The sequence below is a fragment of the Entelurus aequoreus genome, linkage group LG01 (assembly GCF_033978785.1).
Source record: "Entelurus aequoreus isolate RoL-2023_Sb linkage group LG01, RoL_Eaeq_v1.1, whole genome shotgun sequence".
NCBI lineage: Eukaryota > Metazoa > Chordata > Actinopteri > Syngnathiformes > Syngnathidae > Entelurus > Entelurus aequoreus.
This window is the reverse complement of record NC_084731.1, coordinates 61,485,720-61,503,219: the sequence shown is the minus strand read 5'-3', so window position 1 is coordinate 61,503,219 and position 17,500 is coordinate 61,485,720. Positions and strand designations below refer to the sequence as shown.

At 42.9% G+C, this 17,500-nt stretch overlaps 2 protein-coding genes across 3 annotated transcripts in view; one reads left to right on the top strand and one right to left on the bottom strand.

Moving 5' to 3' along the window:
* LOC133655459 (olfactomedin-like protein 3A) overlaps nt 1–4,676 on the bottom strand; it is a 12,923-nt gene extending 8,247 nt beyond the window's left edge. The window contains exon 1 of the mRNA XM_062055660.1: nt 4,562–4,676. Within this exon, the coding sequence (XP_061911644.1) occupies nt 4,562–4,660 (99 nt within the window). The 5' untranslated portion in view covers nt 4,661–4,676. The remainder of the gene's footprint in view (nt 1–4,561) is intronic.
* A 3,409-nt stretch (nt 4,677–8,085) lies between these two features.
* LOC133655447 (advillin-like) overlaps nt 8,086–17,500 on the top strand; it is a 55,234-nt gene continuing 45,819 nt past the window's right edge. The window contains exons 1-4 of one of the 2 annotated variants that reach the window (XM_062055641.1): nt 8,086–8,246; nt 13,468–13,587; nt 13,658–13,738; nt 13,825–13,899. In XM_062055641.1, coding sequence (XP_061911625.1) covers nt 13,679–13,738; nt 13,825–13,899 — 135 coding nt within the window. In that variant the 5' untranslated portion in view covers nt 8,086–8,246; nt 13,468–13,587; nt 13,658–13,678. Of the gene's footprint in view, nt 8,247–11,867; nt 11,959–13,467; nt 13,588–13,657; nt 13,739–13,824; nt 13,900–17,500 lie in introns of those variants that run through there. The other variant, XM_062055650.1, reaches the window with a different exon arrangement.

Genomic DNA, 17,500 nt, shown 5'->3' with positions numbered 1-17,500 from the left:
GATGCCCATATCGACTGTTCAGATATACTTTACAAAAGAGAAGTGCAGGATACTTCTCTTGTTGCCTTATTTGTATTTAACTTTATTAAATGTATTTATATTATCATTTGGTGCAGCCGGGCCGGAGCAGGAGGGGATAGAAAGAGAAAAAAAGGAAGACAGAGAAAGTTGAGGAATGCTCATCGAATAATTATTTGGAACATCCCACAGGTGAACAGGCTAATTGGGAACAGGTGGGTGCCATGATTGGGTATAAAAGCAGCTTCCATGAAATGCTCAGTCATTCACAAACAAGGATGGAGCGAGGGTCACCACTTTGTCAACAAATGCGTGAGCAAATTGTCGAGCAGTTTAAGAACAACATTTCTCAACCAGCTGTTGCAAGGAATTTAGGGATTTCACCATCTACGGTCCGTAATATCTTCAAAAGGTTCAGAGAATCTGGAGAAATCACTGCACGTAAGCAGCAAGGCCGTGACCTTTGATCCCTCAGGCCGTACTGCATCAAAAAATGACATAAGTGTGTAAAGGATATCACCACATGGGCTCAGGAACACTTCAGAAAACCACTGTCAGTAACTACAGTTGGTCGCTACATCTGTAAGTGCAAGTTAAAACTCTACTATGCAAAGCCAAAGCCATTTATCAACAACACCCAGAAATGCCGCCGACTTCGCTGGGCTTATCTAAGATGGACTGATGCAAAGTGGAAAAGTGTTCTGTGGTCTAACGAGTCCACATTTCAAATTGTTTTTGGAAACTGAACCAAAGAGGAAAAGAACCATCCGGACTGTTCTAGGCGCAAAGTTGGAAAACCAGCATCTGTGATGGTATGGGGGTGTATTAGTGCCCAAGGCATGGGTAACTTACACATCTGTGAAGGCACCATTAATGCTGAAAGGTACATACAGGTTTTGGAGCAACATATGTTGCCATCCAAGCAACGTTATCATGGACGCCCCTGTTTATTTCAGCAAGACAATGCCAAGCTACGTGTTACAACAGCGTGGCTTCATAGTAAAAGAGTGCGGGTACTAGACTGGCCTGCCTGTAGTCCAGACCTGTCTCCCATTGAAAATGTGTGGCGCGTTATGAAGCCTAAAATACCACAACGGAGACCCCCGGACTGTTGAACAACTTAAGCTGTACATGAAGCAAGAATGGGAAAGAATTCCACTTGTCATGATCCGTGGTCGGATCATGTTTTGTGTTATCGGTTTGTTTTGGACTCCTTTTAGTTCCTGGTTATGCACTTCCTGAGTTTAGTCACCATGGTTACTTATGATTTTCACCTGCCTTTTCGTGCACCTGTTGCTCATCAGAGATTACTATTTAAGCCTGTCATTTTCAGTTGGTCGTCCTGGCGACATTGCTTCTGTTACCCTTGCTACCCACGTTACCTGATGATACCTCTGAAATCCATGCCATAGTTCCCTGCATTCCAAGTAAGTTTTTGTTTATTGTCCATAGTTTTGCCTTTGTGGTAGTTTTGTTTCTTAGCCAAGCCAAGTTTATCTCCGCCTTGAGCGCACCTTTTGTTTGTACCCCTTAAATAAAATAAATAATGTCCTTACCTTCACGCCATGTCCGATCCAACCTTTCTTGCATCTCGGGAAAACAAACCCCCCAAAGTCCACGCCATGACAGAATGTCGCCAGCCGAAAGAAGTTTTCCCGCAAGGAAGTTGGACGAGAGAGCGTGGTAGGTCCTGCGCGCGATGGAGGAGGAAACGCTGCGCTATTCCTCCGTGGAGCGCAGAAATCTAATGTGGGGGCCAAATGGAGAACTTATTCCATTAAACTCCGTGTGGCCCCACAATGTTGGCGCGTCGCTCCATTCCCAGAAGCGCCGGCAAAAGCAAAAGCCGTCAGGAAGGGCTTCTCCGAGCCGGCAGGACGCGTCGCTCCCGCAAGTTCCTCCCTCTCTGGGCGGAAGTAGATGGCAGCCCCAGGATGACATCACAGCCCAGGAAGATTTTTTTTCTCTGAACTCTTTTTCCGTTTGTCAGCCACCTCCTAAAGACTTTATTCCAAAAATAAAATATTATCAGGACATTTTTTCAAAGGTTAGATTTTGTCAACCTCAGTCACCTCCGCCCCCAGTGACTCTGACTCCGCCCCTAAGGACTCTAGCCCCGCCCATGTCAAATACCTTTCCCCTTTGTCCTCCCACACAATCTCAGGTGGGGGAGAGGAGAAAGACATTTTGGACAATTTAAAGGGGAGGATTCTACCCCCCTCCTGACCTCCTGCCACCCACCCCTAAAGACTGTTCCAGACAGCAAGGAGCGTGTCTGGTATACGCCCCTTCAGGGGGGGGCTAGGGCCGGGAGCTGTGCTGGTAGGGTGGCTCAGCTGTGCCCAGCCAGGCAGCAACCTCCAGCCCGGCCGCCACCACCAGTCTTTCGGCCTGCCAGGCAGCAACCTCCAGCCCGGCCGCCACCTCCAGTCTTTCAGCCTGCCAAGCCGCAACCTACGGCCCGTCCACCACCATCAGTCCATCGGCATGCCAAGCCGCAACCCCCAGCTAGGCCACCTCCGCCAAGCTCATGGCTAACCTCAGCCCGGGTGGGCCTGCAGACGCCACCATCATCTCCTGTGGGCCTGCAGACGCCGCCATCATCTCCTGTGGGCCTGCAGACGCCGCCATCATCTCCGGTGGGCCTGCAGACGCCACAATCATCTCCGGTTGGCCTGCAGACGCCACCATCATCTCCGGTGGGCCTGCAGACGCCACCATCTCCAGCATCTGAACCTGCTGTTCCAAGGCTAGTTCCTGTTTCTGCTCCTCGGCTAGCACCAGTTTCTGTTCCTGCTCCTCGGCTAGCACCAGTTCCTGTTCCTGCTCCTCGGCTGGCACCAGTTCCTGCTACTCGGCTAGCTCCTGTTCCTGCTCCTCAGCGAGCACCAGTAGCAGCACCATGGCTAGCACCTGTTGCTGCACCCACGCCTTCTTCGTCTGCTTCACCCACGCCTGCTTCGTCTGCCGCTGCTTCCACGCCTGACTCGTCTGCCGCTGCATCCACGCCTGCTTCGTCTGCCGCTGCGTCAACGCCTGCTTCGTCTGCTGCTGCTTTCACGCCTGACTCGTCTGCCGCTGCTTCCACGCCTGACTCGTCTGCCGCTGCGTCCACGCCTGCTTCGTCTGCCGCTGCTTCCACGCCTGACTTGTCTGCCGCTGCTTCCACGCCTGCCTCGTCCGCTGCTTCCACACCTGCCACGACGACGACAACGCGCCCACCCCCCCGTCGACCACGGATGTGGCCGCTCCCTGGTCGTCCGCCACGCCAAGTGCGCCCACCTCCCCGTCTGCCACGCATGTGGCCGTTCCCGGGTCGCCCGCCTCGCCTGCTGCAGCGGCGTTCCACTCGCCGCCGCCACTTGACTTGTCCTCGGTGGATTCGGGGACACTTAGCCTGGCGACCCACCGCCAAGTCCTCCCTCAGCCCTCCCGTGACTTTTGACCATGCTTGGTTTTTTTTGTCCTTTTTTTTTGGACATCTAGAATCTGTCCTTAAGGGGGGACTCTGTCATGATGCGTGGTCGGATCATGTTTTGTGTTATCGGTTTGTTTTGGACTCCTTTTAGTTCCTGGTTATGCACTTCCTGAGTTAAGTCACCATGGTTACTTATGATTTTCACCTGCCTTTTCGCGCACCTGTTGCTCATCAGAGACTACTATTTAAGCCTGTCATTTTCAGTTGGTCGTCCTGGCAACATTGCTTCTGTTACCCTTGCTACCCATGTTACCTGATGATACCTCTGAAATCCATGCCATAGTTCCCTGCATTCTAAGTAAGTTTTTGTTTATTGTCCATAGTTTTGCCTTTGTGGTAGTTTTGTTTCTTAGCCAAGTTTATCTCCGCCTTGAGCGCGCCTTTTGTTTGTACATCTTTTGTAGTTTAGTTTTAAAATAAATAATGTCCTTACCTTCACACCATGTCCGATCCAACCTTTCTTGCATCTCGGGAAAACAAACCCCCCAAAGTCCACGCCATGACACCACTTCAAAAATGTATCTCCTCAGTTCCCAAAGGTTTACTGAGTGTTGTTAAAGGGAAAGGCCATGTAACACAGTGGTAAAAATGCCCCTGTGACAACTTTTTTGCAATGTGTTGCTGCCATTAAATTCTAAGTTAATGATTATTTGCCCCCAAAAAAATTTTGTTTCTCAGTGTGAACATTAAATATCTTGTCTTTGCAGTCTATTCAATTGAATATAAGTTGAAAAGGATTTGCAAATCATTGTATTCTGTTTTTATTTACCATTTACACAACGTGACAACTTCACTGCTTTTGGGTTTTGTAAGTAATACAAATAATCTACAATACATGCTTTCTTTTCATGTTCTGCACATTCTTGGTAGCTTCATTCAAACTTACAGACTTCATCTGACAGATTCCTCCTAAATCCAGACCAGAAGCACGGAACCTAAACCCACAATCTCACCGCCACTTTAGTGAGAGCCGACTTTTCCAACATTTCCTGCCCACATCTGCATTCCATTGCCCGATTCCTGGAAGTCTCCCCGCCGCGGTGAGGCGAGAGGTGAGAGTCTTACCTCGATGGCGAGCAGCCTGCGCTCCAAGTAGTCGATCAGCGCTTGATGCTGCGCGCTCGCCAAGCACGCCAGACCCATCAAGATGAGCAGTACCCTCATTTTGTCTCTGCTCTTACTTAGGCCGGTGAGAAATGTGGAGGAGCCAGCGGATTCCCAGAGGTGGGCGAAAATGTTCTTCCAGCTGAGCTCAGTGGGAGGAGCCAAGAACATCTGGTGAAGATGGAGGACTCGGGCCGGTCCCCCCTTGTTTGCTCTACCTGATGACTCACTCAGGAACCGAGAAGGTAAATAAAGGATGGTTTAATGCAGGGGTAGTTAACCTTTTTGACATCTGGGCCCACTTTTCCCACTACAGAGGGACCCGGGGAACACTCAAATAACACTGATTTAGGGTTCTACATTATACCGGTACTAGTATAGTATCACGGTACTAATGAAACAAAAACGGTACTATAGTTAAAAGTTAAAGTACCAATGATTGTCACACACACACTAGGTGTGGTGAAATTTGTCCTCTGCTTTTGACCCATCTCCTTGTTCACCCCCTGGGAGGTGAGTGGAGCAGTGAGCAGCAGCAGTGGCCGCGCCCGGGAATCATTTTTGGTGATTTAACCCCCAATTCCAACCCTTGATGCTGAGTGCCAAGCAGGGAGCTGATGGGTCCCATTTTTATAGTCTTTGGTATGACTCGTCCGAGATTGAACTCACAACCCACCGATCTCAGGGCGAACACCCCAACCACAAGGCCACTGAGCAGATTTGGAAAGTTTGAAAAGTACCTGTTCCCGAGCACAACGGCGCGTGGTTGTCACGTCGTGGCATTGCTGGTTTTACGAGCAAAGGAGCATGTTCGGCAGCGCACACACACATAGTACTTACACGCTGGCACATATAGTATATATCTGTATCATGGATCAATTTAAGTGGACTCCGACTTAAACAAGTTGAAAACCTTATTCGGGTGTTACCATTTAGTGGTCAATTGTACGGAATATGTACTGTACTGTGCAATCTACTAATAAAAGTCTCAATCAATCAATCAATCATTGACTAATACACCCCCATACCATCACAGATGCTGGTTTTTTAACTTTGCGCCTACAACAGTCCGGATGGTTCTTTTCCTCTCTGGTCCACAGTTTCCCAAAAAAATGTGAAATGTGGACTCCTCAGACCACAGAACACTTTTCCACTTTGCGAAGCGTTTCTGGGTGTTGTTGATAACTGGTTCTGGCTTTGCATAGTACAGTTTTAACTTGCACTTACAGATGTAGTGACCAACTGTAGTTACTGACAGTGTTTTTTTTAAAAGTTTTCCTGAGCCCATGTGGTGATATCCTTTACACACTGATGTCGATTTTTGATGCAGTACCGCCCGGAGGGATTGCCTTGCCGCTTACGTGCAATGCTTTCTCCAGATTCTCTGAACCTTTTGATGATATTACGGACCGTAGATAGTGAAATCCCAAAATTCATTGCAATAGCTGGTTGAGAAATGTTGTTGTTGTTAAACAATTTGCTCAGGCATTTGTTGACAAAGTGGTGACCCTCGCCCCATTCTTGTTTGTGAATGACTGAGCATTTCATGGAAGCTGCTTTTATACCCAATCATGGCACCCACCTGTTCCCAATTAGCCTGTTCACCTGTGGGGTGTTCCAAATAAGTGTTTGATGAACATTCCTCAACTTTCTCAGTCTTTTTTGCCACTTGTGCCAGCTTTTTTGAAACATGTTGCAGGCATCACATTCCAAATGAGCTAATATTTGCAAAAAATAACAAAGTTTACCAGTTCCGACGTTAAGTATTTTGTGTTTGCAGTCTATTCAATTGAATATAAGTTGAAAAGGATTTGCAAATTATTGTATTCTGTTTTTATTTACCATTTACAGTTGTGGTCAAACGTTTACATACACTTGTAAAGAACATAATGTCATGGCTGTTTTGAGTTTCTAATAATTTCTACAACTCTTATTTTTTTGTGATAGAGTAATTGGAGCACATACTTGTTGGTCACAAAAAACAATCATGAAGTTTGGTTCTTTTATGAATTTATTATGGGTCTACTGAAAATGTGAGCAAATCTGCTGGGTCAAAAGTATACATACAGCAATGTTAATATTTGCTTACATGTCCCTTGGCAAGTTTCACTGCAATAAGGCGCTTTTGGTAGCCATCCACAAGCTTCTGGCAAGCTTCTGCTTGAATTGTTGACCACTCCTCTTGACAAAATTGGTGCAGTTCAGCTAAATGTGTTGGTTTTCTGACATGGACTTGTTTCTTCAGCATTGTCCACACATTTAAGTCAGGACTTTGGGAAGGCCATTCTAAAACCTTAATTCTAGCCTGATTTAGCCATTCCTTTACCACTTTTGATGTGTGTTTGGGGTCATTGTCCTGTTGGAACACCCAACTGCTCCCAAGACCCAACCTCCGGGCTGATGAATTTAAGTTTCCCTGAAGAATTTGGAGGTAATCCTCCTTTTTCATTGTTCCGTTGGGGACGGCATGGCGCGGTTGGGAGAGTGGCCGTGCCAGCAACCTGAGGGTTCCTGGTACGATCCCCAGCTTCTAACAACCTAGTCACATCCGTTGTGTCCTTGAGCAAGACACTTCACCCTTGCTCCTAATGGGTCATGGCCGCCATCAGTGTATGAATGTGTGTGTGAATGGGTGAATGTGGAAATAGTGTCAAAGCGCTTTGAGTACCTTGAAGGTAGAAAAGCGCTATACAAGTATAACCCATTTACCATTTAAAGCACCAGTTCCATTGGCAGCACAACAGGCCCAGAGCATAATACTACCACCACCATGCTTGACGGTGGGCCTGGTGTTCCTGGGATTAAAGGCCTCACCTTTTCTCCTCCAAACATATTGCTGGGTATTGTGGCCAAACAGCTTAATTTTTGTTTCATCTGACCACAGAACTTTCCTCCAGAAGGTCTTATCTTTGTCCATGTGATGTCAGACGAAACAAATATTGAGCTGTTTGGCCACAATAGCAGACTTGCTCACATTTTCAGTAGACCAATAATAAATTCATAAAAGAACCAAACTTCATGAATGTTTTTTGTGACCAACAAGTATGTGCTCCAATAACTCTATCACAAAAAAACAAGAGTTGTAGAAATGATTGGAAACTCAAGACAGCCATGACATTATGTTCTTTACAAGTGTATGTAAACTTTTGACCACGACTGTACACAATGTGCCAACTTCTCTGGTTTTGGGTTTTGTAGTTGAGACTCAACAGTGCCTCTGCTGGTTGTAAACGAGTACTGCGCTCCATAACCACAAACACGTAGCAAGTTTTCCCTCCGATTACTACTGCTTTCAACAATAATGATCATCGTTGTCATCTCAGGTTGGTTCGGGACTGGTCAATCACAGTACCTACAGGGTTTTCCTTGGAAATTCGTAGTTCTGACTATGAAAAGCATTCAAGCTATGAGGGTGCGCCCCCTAGTGGTCCCCTTCAGCGCAGAAGGATCATAGAGTGACTTTGGAAAGGAGCAACAGTTAGTCAGTGCGGTCTTGTCTTTATGGCATCGTTGCCTTTCAGTCCATGATCTTCACAGTCCAATACTGTCAAAGTGATCTGCTTTTGGGAAAGCGTACCCATGTTATTGTCGAGTGGCACACCATTAAACAAGAAGAAGAAGGCTATTCCATCCAGGACTGGGACTGGTAAGTGTAACATGTTTTTGTTGTATTGCAGACTAACACTAATATGAATTCCTGTAGAATGATGGTGGTAATCATTCCCCCAGATAACATCTTTCAATACACACAGGATGCTTTCTTCTGACTTTGCATGAGTGATAGTTTCCTCTCAGTTTACTGATGGACATTTAGGTTGCTTACATTAGTTGGTTACTCACTTTATTGCTGCAGGAAAGACAAAACTGCCATGTCATTGAAAAGACGTAAGCACCTCCAACTGTTGGAAAAAAGACTTAGGTGAAATTCTTGGCTCAGGCTGTGTGGTTCATAACCATTTTCCAGTGACTGTGGCATGCTTTCAACTTTATTTCCAGTGGAGGCATGAAAAAAAATGGTCTCACGTATTAAGGTTTTGCAATATATTTTAAAAGGTTGTTTAACTTGCTCACTGCTTTGTTTTCCAGTGTGTTTAATGGTTTACCCAGCTTTTCAATCTATTGACCGTGCTACAAAATGAATAGTAGGCTTTTTTTTTAGACAGGAAAAATGTCATTCACTTTCATCTGTAGGTCTTTGTCATGTCCATGGCCTTGTAACTGAGACATGCAGACTACGGCGTTTTAAGTAATGAAGTATTACCCGGTTTTCCACGTTATAAGCTAAGAAGAAAATATGTGGCTAATCTATGTATTTTTCATTGTTTTGTACACAACTAACTTCTGTAATAGACTAAAAGGTGTTATTGTTTGTGCTGTGGCGCCATCTTTTGGACGGGTTTGCTTACTGTGGCTGCTGTGAGCTAAAGTCTACGCTATTTCCTCTTTTTCTGTGCCTTAAACCGGAAGGAGAAGTGCCGTTCCGTCTACTAATCTTTAAATAACGTTTTCCCGTTCTGTCTACTAATCTTTAAATAACGTCTACTAATCTTTAAAAAACGTTTCTGCTCGGATAGTTTCTTCCTTCTTCACTCCATGTAACGTTTGTAAATACAGCTTTTCAAGTAATGTAGTATTACCCTATTTTCCACACTATAAGCCCCTACTTTCCTCCCAGGCTTTGAGCCCTGCGGCTTATAAGAAAAGGTACAGCTAATCTATGGATTTTTCATTGTTTTGTACACAACAAACTTCTGTAGTAGACTAAAAGGTGTGTTAGTGTTTGTCCTATGGTGCCATCTTTTGGACGGGTTTGCTCACTGCAGGTGCTGTGGGTTGAAAGTCTACGGTATTTCCTCCTTTTCTGTGCCTTAAACCAGAAGGATATGTGCCGTTCCGTCCACTAATCTTTAAATAACGTTACTACTCGTATAGTTTCTTCATTCCTCACTCCAAGCAATGTTTGTAAGTTTTTTACAATATAACTAACGTCACCATGGAGTTTTTGAGTCTGTTTAGCTGTTTGGAGAGCTGTCTTACGCAACTAGCGGACGGGTACATGACGATGACTTCTGTTTTTTTTTATTAGCCGTTTTACTGCCATGTTACAGACACCGTTTGGAAACAATTAGGGTATGTAAATAAACATATACAGAACATTTCTGTGTAATTAACACATTTCACAACGTATCTGTGGCTAATATATGGGAAAATATTTTTTTCCTTTTTCGTGCCTTAAACCGGAAGTATATGCCCCGTTCCATCTACTAATCTTTAAATAACGTTTCTACTCGTATAGTTTCTACATTTTTCACTCCAAGTAACGTTTATAAATACCGCGTTTCAAGTAATGTTAGTATCACCCTATTTTCCACACCATAAGCCCCTACTCTTTTCCTGCGGTTTATAGGAAAGGGTGCGGCTAATCTATGGATTTTTCATTGTTTTGTACACAACAAACTTCCGTAGTATACTGAAAGGTGTGTTAGTGTTTGTCCTGTGGTGCCATCTTTTGGACGGGTTCACTCACTGCAGGTGCTGTGAGTTGAAAGTCTACGGTATTTCCTTCTTTTCTGTGCCTTAAGGATAAGTGCCGCTCCGTCTACTAATCTTTAAATAACGTTTCTACTCGTATAGTTTCTTTATTCTTCACTCCAAATTACGTTTGTAAGTTTTTTACAATATAACTAACGTCACCGTGGAGTTTTTGAGTCTGTTCAGCTGTTTGGAGAGCCAGCTTACGCAACTAGCGGGCGGGTACATGACGATGACTTCTGTTTTGTTTGATCAGCCGTTTTACTGCCGTGTTACAGACATCGTTTGGAAACAATTAAGGTATGTAAATGAACATTTACAGGATATTTCTGTGCAAATAACACATTGCGCAACGTATCTGCGGCTAATATATAGGAAAATCTTTTTTTCTTCTCAAATTTAGTGGGTGCGGCTTATATACCGGTGCGCCCTGTAGTCCGGAAAATACGGCAACCTGAATAAATGATGGGCTAGAATAGCATGTTGGTTTATAACAGGAAACCAAATATTGTTGACAAACATATTGCAGCATGATACTGGTTAAAAAAATTGATTCAATTTAGTTGGATTTCTGGCCGCTTTTTACACACAGCACGCATTTTACTGTAAGAAGCATACATGTGATTCCTCAAAACCTGCACGCATTTCCATATAGTTACTGTTTCCATACATTTATTTTATTTGTGGGCGGCCCAGCATAATTACAGTGGGACTGCTACAAATGAATTTGGCGAGACAAAAAGTGTTTTTTGATAAATGCATTTTTTAAAACATTTATCTGAAACAAGAGGTCCTTCGAGGTGAAGGTGCGTTACCACCGCTGTCAAGTTGAGCCGTGGAAGCGTGCCGAATATCTCCAAAAGCGCTCAGCCTGGCCTTGCACTAGCGGGAGTTGTGACTGGAGATCAGTGAAACATTGGTTCAAGGTTTGTTTTAATAGTACCCGGTGGTAAAATAGTTGTGCAGACATTTGTAATTCAGCGCAAAGACAGAATGAAGCAAGCAAACACAAATCATATAAAACATAAAAACATTTTTTTTTAAAGACAAACGATCGCCACTACACATGCACACTGTAGAACAACAAAATATGATACCTAATAAACCAATAAAATCATTGAGAATAAAGTGCTGTGGCATAATAAATAAATAAAATACAAAACCCAAAAGCAGTGAAGTTGTCACGTTGTGTAAATGGTAAATAAAAACAGAATACAATGATTTGCAAATCCTTTTCAACTTATATTCAATTGAATAGACTGCAAAGACAAGATATTTAATGTTCACACTGAGAAACTTTTGTTATTTTTTGCAAATATTAGCTCATTTGGAATTTGATGCCCGCAACATGTTTGAAAAGAGCTGGCACAAGTGGCAAAAAAGACTGAGAAAGTTGAGAAATGCTCATCAAACACTTATTTGGAACATCCCACAGGTGAACAGGCTAATTGGGAACAGGTGGGTGCCATGATTGGGTATAAAAGCAGCTTCCATGAAATGCTCAGTCATTCACAAACAAGGATGGGGCGAGGGTCACCACTTTGTCAACAAATGCGTGAGCAAATTGTCCAACAGTTTAAGAACAACATTTCTCAACCAGCTATTGCAAGGAATTTAGGGATTTCACCATCTACGGTCCGCAATATCATCAAAAGGTTTAGAGAATCTGGAGAAATCACTGCACGTAACATTGAATGCCTGTGACCTTTGATCCCTCAGGCTGTACTGCATCAAAAAGCGACATCAGTGTGTAAAGGATATCACCACATGGGCTCAGGAACACTTCAGAAAACCACTGTCAGTAACTACAGTTGGTCACTACATCTGTAAGTGCAAGTTAAAACTCTGACAAGTCCACATTTCAAATTGTTTCTGGACGTCGTGTCCTCCGGAATAAAAAGGAAAATAACCATCCGGACTGTTCTAGGCGCAAAGTTGAAAAGCCAGCATCTGTGATGGTATGGGGGTGTATTAGTGCCCAAGGCATGGGTAACTTACACATCTGTGAAGGCACCATTAATGCTGAAAGGTACATACAGGTTTTGGAGCAACATATGTTGCCAACCAAGCAACGTCATCATGGACGCCCCTGCTTATTTCAGCAAGACAATGCCAAGCCACGTGATACAACAGCGTGGCTTCGTAGTAAAAGAATGCGGGTACTAGACTGGCCTGCCTGTAGTCCAGACCTGTCTCCCATTGAAAATGTGTGGCGCATTATGAAGCCTAAAATACCACAATGGAGACCCCGGACTGTTGAACAACTTAAGCTGTACATCAAGCAAGAATGGGAAAGAATTCCACTTCAAAAATGTGTCTCCTCAGTTCCCAAACGTTTACTGAGTGTTGTTAAAAGGAAAGGCCATGTAACACAGTGGTAAAAATGCCCCTGTGACAACTTTTTTGCAATGTGTTGCTGCCATTAAATTCTAAGTTAATGATTATTTGCAAAAAAAAAAAGAAGTTTCTCAGTGTGAACATTAAATATCTTGTCTTTGCAGTCTATTCAATTGAATATAAATTGAAAAGGATTTGCAAATCATTGTATTCTGATTTTATTGACCATTTACACAACGTGACAAAGTCACTGGTTTTGGGGTTTGTACATATAACTATAGCAGGTAGGAAAAATTGCAGAAAAATGACTGGCTTTATTTATTTTTTTATTTGGGGGGGGGGGGGGTACACATCTGTCATAAGATGCCAGATCGCTACAAGAATACACACCTAATTGACAGGATTAAATCTGATCAGGAAAAGTGGAATAATTTACATGTAACTATAGCAGGTAGGGTTAGTTGCATAAAAATGAAAGTTTTTTTTTTTTGTTTTTGTTTTTTTTTGGCAGGGGGGATGTGTCTGTTTCTCAGTACCTGTATTATTATTTCCCTATCATATGAATAAATAAAAATATATTTTTTAAAAACACACACACACTCCCTCACACTGACATACTGTACGTTACCGTATTGTATAGATATTATTATTTTAAGAGTCAGTATTTCACATGCATGAACTGAAACCGTGTTACTACGCAGAACAGCACAGATTTTTAAAGGAATCTTTCAATATTCCAAAAATGTTCCCTACTAACTACCAATGGATTCAAATGTGGTGGAAAATGTCACTCCTTTGTAACCTTACTGTTACCATGGTAACACAAGCCTGTGTTAACAACAGTCAATGAACATGTCCTTTCCCACTCCTCCGATATTTAATTCAATAAAATCATCCAAAGTGTCTTCAAGACATGTTTTATTCAAATCCTGTGTGTCAAATGATGCTGAGCATGTTTCTTTTGAATGCGGAATCTTTTTGTGCCACTTTGCCTACAGCATGCTGTCGTCCTCTGTGATTGGCCAGAACTTTGTGAGGTCCTGAAACACGCAAATTGATGCAAATCCTTTAGGTGCCTTGAAGTGGATTGAAGGACTTTTGTTATCAACTGTTGAAAGGTATGTTTGATATTATTATTAGTTATCTCATGTTTTTGGTGTGTCAACATGTTGCCATGTCTGTTTTCAGGTGAAACCACAGAGGTGCAACATGGAATATGCATTTCGAGCTGTAACTCACACCCCCGGGATTCTAATCTGGAGAATTGAGGTAATTTGCTTCCTGCTGGATGCTGACTAAACAAAAGACTCGTGCAGTGTAATGGTGGAAACAGACCTGCTCTCTTTGTGCACTAGAAAATGGAGCTGGTTCAAGTCCCTGAGAAATCCTACGGACACTTTTATGAGGGGGACTGCTATGTTCTTCTCTATGTAAGTAACATGATGTTTGTGGCTGCTGTCATTGATACAACCTTGGAGCTACTAATATTTTGGTACCGGTACCCAAAGGTATTTCGATACTTTTCAAAAAAAAGGGCACCACAAGAAAATGGCATTATTGCCGTTATTTTAACAAAAAAATCTTAGGGTACATTAAACATATGTTTATTACTGCAATGTAGTCCTTAAATAAAATAGTGAACATACTAGACAACTTGTCTTTTAGTAGTAAGTAAGTAAACAAAGACTCCTAATTAGTTTGCTGACATATGCAGTAACATATTGTGTCAGTTATATTCTATTATTTTGTCAAAATTATGAAGGACAAACTGTAAAAATGAATTATTAATCTACTTGTTCATTTACTGTTATTATATGCTTATTTTCTGTTTTAACAAGTTCTATCTACACTTCTGTTAAAATGTAATAATCACTTATTCTAATGTTGTTTGCATTCTTTACATTAGTTTTGGATGATACCACACATTTAGGTGTCGATCCGATATCAAGTAGTTACAGGATCATACATTGGTCATATTCAAAGTCCTCATGTGTTCAAGGACGTATTTCTTGAGTTTATAAACATGAATTTAAAAGAAAAAAGATTTTGTGACGATAAAAAATATCAATGTAATCATAGTAGTATCGACTCGATACGCTCTTGTACTTGGTATCATTACAGTGGATGTCAGGTGTAGATCCACCCATGGCATTTGTTACATTGTGACACCGGTGAGCTATTGTATCCTCCTACGGTGTGTAGTGAAGCATGTTTAGCTATTCCTCGTCCTCCAGTGATAATGGTACATGTAAGAAAGGTACTTTATTTGTCGCAATGGAGGCCAGGATTAGAAGTAGCTAAAACACTGCCGACTGCGGATGGATGTTAGCCCCTAGCTAGCTAACCATGTCTTAAAGCACCTCTTCCTGAGGGCATTTTAGTGTTATAACTTCACCTTTATCTTTAGTTTTTACACCAAAATGCATCCATTCTCCCTTTTCTGTCTACACTCTGTGTCTGCTTGTAAGTACTCTGTGTGTGTGCGCTGCCAACTGACAACGACGCGCCGTCATGCCCATAAAAAAAAAAAATGGCTTTACGGAGTATAGTACTGTTTTTGATTCCTAAGTACCTCGATACTATACAACCATACTTTGAGCCATTGGAACTATTAACTACAATCAAATCCTGCATCCCGCCCACGTCCGATTGACATATTTAATTAATTTGTATCCAATAAGTACATTCATTTAAAACCTAAATAATTAACTAATTGAAAAAAAAAGTGGAAAACGATTATGAATTGAACAAACACGCTAATTTACAGTCAATTTAAAGGCCTACTGAAATGAAATGTTCTTATTTAAATGGGGATAGCAGGTCCATTCTATGTGTCATACTTGATCATTTTGCGATATTGCCATATTTTTGCTGAAAGGATTTAGTAGAGAACATCGACGATAAAGTTCGCAACTTTTGGTCGCTGATAAAAAAGCCTTGCCTGTACCGGAAGTAGCGTGACGTCACAGGTTGAAGAGCTCCTCACATCTGCACATTGTTTACACCAGCAGCGAGAGCGATTCGGACCGAGAAAGCGACTATTACCCCATTAATTTGAGCGAGGATGAAAGATTTGTGGATGAGGAAAGTGAGAGTGAAGGATTAGAGTGCAGTGCAGGACGCCAGGGTGTATCTTTTTTCGCTCTGACCGTAACTTAGGTACAAGGGCTCATTGGATTCCACACTTTCTCCTTTTTCTATTGTGGATCACGGATTTGTATTTTAAACCACCTCGGATACTATATCCTCTTGAAAATGAGAGTCGAGAACGCGAAATGGACAGTCACAGTGACTTTTATCTCCACGACAATACATCGGTGAAGCACTTTAGCTTCGGAGTTAACGTCATAGCATCGTGCTTAACTGCGGATAGAAACAGAAGAAACATGCCCCTGACTGGAAGGATAGACAGAAGATCAACAATACTACTATTACTTCTACTATCAGGAGACACCGAACCAAACCCTGGACCTGTAACCACACGGTTAATGCTGTCCAGCCTGGCGAAGCCTAGCAATGCTGTTGTTAATGACGCCATTGAAGCTAACTTAGCTACGGGACCTCGACAGAGCTATGCTAAAAACATTAGCTCTCCACCTACGCCAGCCCTCATCTGCTCATCAACACCCGTGCTCACCTGCGTTCCAGCGATCGACGGCGCGACGAAGGACTTCACCACGATCATCGGTGCGGTCGGCGGCTAGCGTCGGATAGCGCGTCTGCTATCCAACTCAAAGTCCTCCTGGTTGTGTTGCTGCAGCCAGCCGTTAATACACCGATCCCACCTACAACTTTTTTCTTTGCTGTCTCCATTTTTCATTAAACTAATTGCAAAAGATTCACCAACACAGATGTCCAAAATACTGTGGAATTTTTCGATGAAAACAGACGCTGTTTGTATTGGGACACAATGGTGTCCCAATACTTCCGTTAAATCCGTGACGTCATGCGCAAACGTCATCATACCGAGACGTTTTCAGCCGGATATTTCCCGGGAAATTTAAAATTGCACTTTATAAGTTAACCCGGCCGTATTGGCATGTGTTGCAATGTTAAGATTTCATCATTGATATATAAACTATCAGACTGCGTGGTCGGTAGTAGTGGGTTTCAGTAGGCCTTTAAGAGCTTAATTGGCAAAGTTAGTAGAGTGGCTGTGCCAGCAATCGGAGGGTTGCTGGTTACTGGGGTTCAATCCCCACCTTCTACCATCCTAGTCACGTCCGTTGTGTCCTTGGGCAAGACACTTCACCCTTGCTCCTGATGGGTGCTGGTTAGCGCATTGCATGGCAGCTCCCGCCATCAGTGTGTGAATGTGTGTGTGAATGGGTGAATGTGGAAATACTGTCAAAGCGCTTTGAGTACCTTGAAGGTAGAAAAGCGCTTACAAGTATAACCCATTTATCATTTATCGTTATTTAATTTTAACTCAAAACACTCGTCTGCCATTGAAATTGATTGAAATCAATTGAGTTGGTTCTTACCCTCCCAAAACAGCACCACAAATAACATGCCTTTTAAAAAGAAAAACTAACTTTAATATTGTATAAGAACAATATTATGGAATAATACTAGTAACAACTGCAGTGGTTTTATGAAATCATGTAATAATAATGTACAGCAATTACATTAAAGACTGGAATTCTACAGCATCTGCTTTCAGCTGCTTCTCTGTCAAACACACCGTCGGCAGCTTTTCTATATTTGCCGATGAGAGTTGTTTTGTCTTTACAAGCACATTCGTTATGGCGATCAGGACAACCTAAAATCATCAGCCCGGAGGTTTGGGTCTTGGGTGCAGTTGGGTGTTCCAACAGGACAATGACCCCAAACACACGTCAAAAGTGGTAAAGGAATGGCTAAATCAGGCTAGAATGAAGGTTTTCAAATGGCCTTCCCAAAGTCCTGACGTGTGGACAATGCTGAAGAAACAAGTCCATGTCAGAAAACCAACACATTTAGCTGAACTGCACCAATTTTGTCAAGAGGAGTGGTCAAAAATTCAAGCAGAAGCTTGCCAGAAGCTTGTGG